Raw genomic sequence first — 6,126 nt, 5'->3', positions numbered from 1 at the left:
GAATATTATATTACTGTTAAGCCCACAAAATATTAAAACACGCCGAACCATGTGTCCTGTATCATAGTTATATGTATGACCTTTTCAGCAAAACAACCCGCGTGAAAATCAGTTTGGTATTCAGTGAGGTATGATGAATTAAATGCGCTGACAGTTCATTGCACCAGCCAAACAGATTACACTGAGTGGAGCGGTCGCCAGTAGGCAGTAGCGGTTGATGCGGCGTCTACTCTTCATTAGTGATGGGTCGTTCGCGAACGAGGCTCAAAGAGCCGGCTCTTTTAAGTGAACGATGGGAGTCGGCTCCCGAACGCAAGCCGTTGTCTTTTTTGTTCTCCCACTCTATGGGTGCTACATGCATTCATTCTACGCGTGCTATGCGTGTCACGGCGCATGCATGGAAGCCAGCAACCAATCATGAGAACAAGCAGCGAGGGGCGGGGGATTTCGATGCACGATACACGTTGCCTGTGACTGACAGGAGGAAAAGAGGAGAGAGACGAGTGCGAGCGTGTGAGTACAAGATGAATGAGACAAGGAAAAGAAGCAGCATTTGGGTGCATTTTGATCAGTGTGAGAACACAAAGGTCAACACGTGCGCACATGTCAAAATGAGTGTCAGAATTACGGCATGGCCCCATTATAAAAGGTATACAGTAAGCGGTAATATGAAGAGCCGTTTGGGAGCCGAAAGAGCCAGCTCTTGTTGGTGAGCCGTTCCAAGAGATCCGGCTCACTAAAAAGAGCCGAAATTCCCATCACTACTCTTCATAATGTCTATGGTAAGTTACAAACCTCAAACTTCTTCTGAATGTGTGCGCATGCGTGAGCTTTTTGATGACGTCATACACAGTCCTCCCACTAAAAAAAATCCCCACTACACCATTGGTTTGGGATGTGACAAGACAAGGCAAATTCTCCTGCTCCACCCTAACATTTGAATGATTGGTCTATTCTCTATCCTGGGCCATCATTTGACTTAAACAAAGTGCAACCAACCCGTTCAAGGACGACAGCGAAAATCTACTCAGATAAAGAGAACAGACCTTGCAGGGCACACATTCTCTGTCTATGACCGTAGCAACAGCAAACTGATTTCTTATCGAAATGGATAATTGTAAAAAAGTGGGTTTATATTTTCAGAACCAAACTTAAACATCATCATATAACATGAATATATATATATATATTCATGTTATATGATGATGTTCAATAAATATATATTCATATATTCAAATATATTCTATATATATATATATATATATATATATATATATATATATATTGAATATATTTGAATATATCTGAATATAAAAGTTGATGAAAAGATCATTACTTCCTCAACATTTTTAACGCATTCCAGAGTCAGACAGGATTTCAAAGTTTACGACCCTCGGGTCGGTGGGGGAGGCCCGTTTCATATACCGTCAATGTTATCTGGTTGTCACTTGTATAAATCCAGATCAGTTGGAATGACCACAGTGTATCATTTTCATTTCCCGGGCTAAATGAATAACTTCTTTTAATGTATGACTGAGATTTGTAGGATTAACCAATACGCAGAGTTAGGCAGGACTAATTAATTTAATTCGTTTAAATTAAATCCGTTTCATTCTACTTAATACTTTCAAATTGGTTTTACCCCGCCATAACAAATTGTAACCGTTAGAAACCCAATATATTTACCAACCCTATTCGGATTCATTAACATAACAATTTACAACATATTACGAGAAAAACAACACCCTGGAGCACGTGACCTGCCTTCACTTGTTCCTGAAACTCCGCGGCACGCATGCGTCAATTTATACACGCCTCTTTCTGAAACCATGTGTTCGTTATCTGGTAAATAAAGACGGAAGACCCCAGAATCTTTAACATAGACTATTTAATCGTTATCAATAAATGATTTGCACAGAAAAAAACTGCAAACATGTCCGCCCCGGATTTAAACTTTCGCGCTCAGGTGGAGTCCGTTTTAAGCGAATTGGTAAAGGTCGCGACGGTGGAATTAACAAAACTATTCGAGACTCGCTACCAGGCATGTATTGGGGCCATAGTAAAAAGCGAGGGAGGAAACACAACGCAGGAAATTCTGGAATGTCAGACAGAATTGGTCGGAAAGGCAGTGTCGTGCAGCATAGGAGTTCAAGTAAATGAATTTCAATGGAATAACGAAACAGAAGAGCTTTCCGGTAAGAACGCTTATTAGCTCTTTTTTGCAGGGAGTTTACTTCCGCGTGCAACGTTGTCCGATTTAACTTAAACATTTTAGAATCTTACCACTGTAAGCGGCTTCTTGCCGCTTACAATTTGCGGTGTGACGATGATAACAAATTACTATGCATGATTTATATTTTTTGCATCATGTTTGTTTTTTTGCATGGATAACCTCTATTTACCAATGTTATATGCACGATTGTGACGAAGACGAGTTTGTTTTGCTGTAACAACAAAACAAACTCCTCGTTTTGTTTCCACATTCAAAGGTGGAGAATTACGCGCTAGTCTTTAGCCCTTCTGGTCTGATGGAATGTGTGTGTGTCCTCTCCTCGGCCATCCCACCTCCCCCCATTTCCTTCATAGGTCCCCTCAACTTGAGTGGAAGTGGTGATTGTTTGAAAAGCCAAGAGGAGGAGCAGGGGGGTTCTTCAACAGAAACCCCCAGAGAGGAGGAAAATGGCCATGTCGAACGCCTGGGGCTACTTGTGAAAGAGGTCGGCGAAAGTGATTTAAATCTCTGTACCTTTTACCGATAAACCTGTTATTTATTTTAACGAGACTGGAAAATGAGCCTATGTACTACTGTTATGTCAATATTTGATGTTACAAAAACATGATGGTAGTAGTAGTAGTAGTATTAGTGTGTATACAACTCAAATATTTTGGGAATTTTAGCATTAAGAAGGGAAATGAAACGTGTATAATACATATAGTATGCGTTTAGACGAATTTGCAATTTCTAGGGTACTGTGTCAGGACTTTGTAACGGGTACTAAAGCCAATGTGAGTTCTTGGCGTTATCTCTCTGAAGTCTCCCCCCAATTTTTGAATCCCTGCAACTTCTTGTCTTATAAGAGCACTATGCACAGAAAGGTGGTGTGGCATAATATTGCACAAAAGCAGAGCAAAATGTGTATTTGATTTTCTTGCTTTCAATTTGGAAAAAGTTATAAAAACTGATTGAAATAATGTAATCACACAAAGGCCAACCTAAGACCAGAGGCGAAAAAAACATTTTTCTGGAAGTTGTGAATCGATCCAAATACATACAAGAGAAGAGTCGGAATCTTGCATGAATCAATTAAACTTTTTTCCCCAACCGTTATGCTCCCATGTACCTTGCTATACAAAGTCATCATCCTTTTTGTCAAACTTTCTTGGCTCTACAGATGAAGGGATTACCAGGTCATAATAACTGTCTTTACCTTTCAGAATAAGACTCAAAGCCCTGTTGAACGCAACCCTCCAACTAGTTGTGTTATAGACGCCATTAGCCATGGTGAGAAACTGATTCTCATCACACTTGTTAAAACAATTTTCTTGTTTCCTGCTCCCTCCTTTTGATGCTATCGTATTCAATTAATTAATTAAAATAATAATTTTATATATATATATATATACAATTTTGTCCACCTCCTAAACTATTTTCTTTCCCCTTTCCACAGACCATCACAGCCATCCCAGTTCTCCTCCATCCAACCGGTCCAGGGCCAAGCAGCCCCTGCTGGTCAAGGCGGAGCCGGAGAGTGAGGTTGTCACCGAGGGCCCGGTGGGGTCTGTCTGCCCGCTCTTCCCCAAACAGGAGCACCGGGATCTCGAGGTGGATCCCGCCGAGCCTGCCGCGTCGCCTCCGCCCGTCCGGCCCGAGCCTCAGCAGACCAACGTGAACGCGGCGTCGGCCCAGGCCTACAGACCCTCCCCCTCCGATGGGGCTGCCGTGGCCCCCCTGCCGCGGGTCGAGGCGTGGGAGTGTGTTTCCCCATCCAGGGTGGACGCGGCGAACGACCTCCAGATGAAGCTGAAGCGCGCCGACCGTGGCCTGGTGCGGCCCTGCTCGGTGCAGCTGGTCAACATCGACGCGGCCGCAATGTCGCCGGGCGCTCCGAAGAGGGTCGTTGCGCGTCACGATTCCGGATCATCCACGTCGTCGTCCCTCTCCTCATCCCCTCCCCCGAAAGACCTCCGGCGCCACCAGGGCCTGCACACGGGCCACCGCCTGTGCTGCTACACAGCCTGCAGCAACGGCGTGTGGCGCCTGCAGGGGGTGGTGTCGCACACGCGCGACGGCTACCCCTGCAAGGTGTGCGGCAAGAAGTTCAAGCGGCGGAAGATCCTCCGGCGCCACGCACGCTTCCACACGGGCGAGAAGCCATACGCGTGCCCCCTCTGCCCCAAGACCTTCGCGCTGCGCAAGACCCTGCGGCGTCACGCCCGCTTCCACACCGGTGAGCGGCCGCACAACTGCCCGCAGTGCGGCAAGAGCTTCCGCCTGCGGGAGAACCTGAAGGCGCACCTGAGGTTCCACAGCGGGGAGAAGCCGTATGTGTGCTCCATCTGCGGGAAGACCTTCCGCATCGCCCGCAACCTGGAGAAGCACAATATGGACAACTGCGGCTTCCTGGTCCCCTCCTTCAGGAAGATCGCCGGGTTGGTGGGATAACCGGGGGGGAAGGAACGCCTTCTAAAAGCCCAACTTGTGCTTCTACTGTTCCCGGGAACGGGACAACTTTCTACCTCCTCAGTTTGAAGAGATTGTGGGTATGACACTGGATTTGCGCTAAGTATTTGACACCGACCGCCTGTGTAAGTTCAAGCTCTTGTTGGCTGTTATGTTCTCACTGAAATCATCCGTCCCAGTGCTAAGAAGGACTTCAGCATCGGGAGACATGTTGGGAGCTGAGTTGGCAGTAAGCAGGAAACAACTTTTCACTCACCAGACAGTTTGAGACTATGAGGACTCCATCCTCTACCTTTTGGGGTAGAAAATCCCTTTGGAATACGTTTTTGGCTTTTATATTTTCATTTTTATTCAGGCTCCAACACATGAGAGGATGTGAAATGAATAACGTTTCAGGTTACAGCGTTTATTTGGAAGCCGTTGCAGCACTGTCATGCGATGACATTACAAGCTCTCATATAAAGATAACTACTGTTTAACAGTACAAGGAATTAGTTCGTAAAACTAACCTGTCTCACATTTGTAGTCAGTAAGCAACTAGAAGTTCACAGATTTTGTCTAGTCCTAATGAACTTTAATTGCTACCACATTTTCAGTTGTTATAACTGAATTGACCAAGCCTTGATCTTCTACATGAGGGATGTATACGTGTGTTTTTTGTTTTGTTCAATGTTTTTATATATCTAAAAATATTGTAGTGTTTTTTTTTTGTACTAGATTATATCTTTCAAAGATGTTTTTTTTATTTTATTTTATTTTTTTTACTGTTATTCTTCTCAAAATGTCATTATAAAAAAATCTTGTAAAATCATTCCAAATAAAATTGAGTTTTTAACTAAACGGACAATGTTTTGTATTGCGAGGTTTTGTGTTATGCTGCTCCGCTTCTCAGTGGAACATTTAAAATCCAAGTGTGAATTCTGGTTCTGCATTCAACAAACCAAGCCATCATGGTCCACGCGGTACATCTATCCTCTGTATACTCTTTAAGTTGCTGGGACTGTACCACTTTAAAACTTTAACCACAATACGGACACACGAAACAGGAAGGATACAGGAAACTGCCAAACTAACTGGTTACAGACAATCTGAACCAACAACCTGTTAACTGCAATGACCTGGGTAATTAGACATGGGTAATCAAGGAGCAAAAAGGAGGATGAGCCACATAAGAGGGGAGCATTGGCTCAAGGGACAGGCCTATGAGCCTTGCTCAACCGGACCATTACATGAGGGAATGTTATTTTCTGTTCTGACTCACAGACACACTAGATTGGTCAGTCTGAAACAGCAGGGCTGGCCAGATTTACCACTTTTTGAACCAAAATACCTAAATGAATCAGTGATATTGGATGTGCCTAAAGGGGACTAGTCTCTGGAAGGGCTATGTTTGACTGAAGTAGTGAAGTGTTAAAATAATGTATGGTATGTATGATTCTCCCTGC

General features: G+C 44.1%; 1 protein-coding gene across 1 annotated transcript; it reads left to right on the top strand.

The window, feature by feature from the left end:
- Positions 1-1,858: 1,858 nt before the first annotated feature.
- LOC311361075 (uncharacterized protein) lies at positions 1,859-5,436 on the top strand. Its single transcript, XM_084481258.1, has 4 exons — positions 1,859-2,195; positions 2,587-2,717; positions 3,436-3,502; positions 3,669-5,436. The coding sequence occupies exons 1-4, from the start codon at positions 1,934-1,936 to the stop codon at positions 4,661-4,663; spliced, it is 1,455 nt and encodes a 484-aa protein (XP_084337384.1). The 5' UTR covers positions 1,859-1,933; the 3' UTR covers positions 4,664-5,436.
- Positions 5,437-6,126: the final 690 nt, after the last annotated feature.

The sequence above is a fragment of the Micromesistius poutassou genome, assembly GCF_964030765.1.
Source record: "Micromesistius poutassou genome assembly, chromosome: 16".
Lineage (NCBI taxonomy): Eukaryota > Metazoa > Chordata > Actinopteri > Gadiformes > Gadidae > Micromesistius > Micromesistius poutassou.
This window is presented reverse-complemented; position numbering and strand designations above follow the sequence as displayed.

Coding starts and splice junctions, on each gene's coding strand:
- LOC311361075 (XM_084481258.1), top strand. CDS start 1,934: ATGTCCGCCCCGGATTTAAACTTTCGCGCTCAGGTGGAGTCCGTTTTA. Junction 2,196..2,586: donor CGAAACAGAAGAGCTTTCCG/GTAAGAACGCTT, acceptor TTTCCTTCATAG/GTCCCCTCAACTTGAGTGGA. Junction 2,718..3,435: donor TGGGGCTACTTGTGAAAGAG/GTCGGCGAAAGT, acceptor TTTACCTTTCAG/AATAAGACTCAAAGCCCTGT.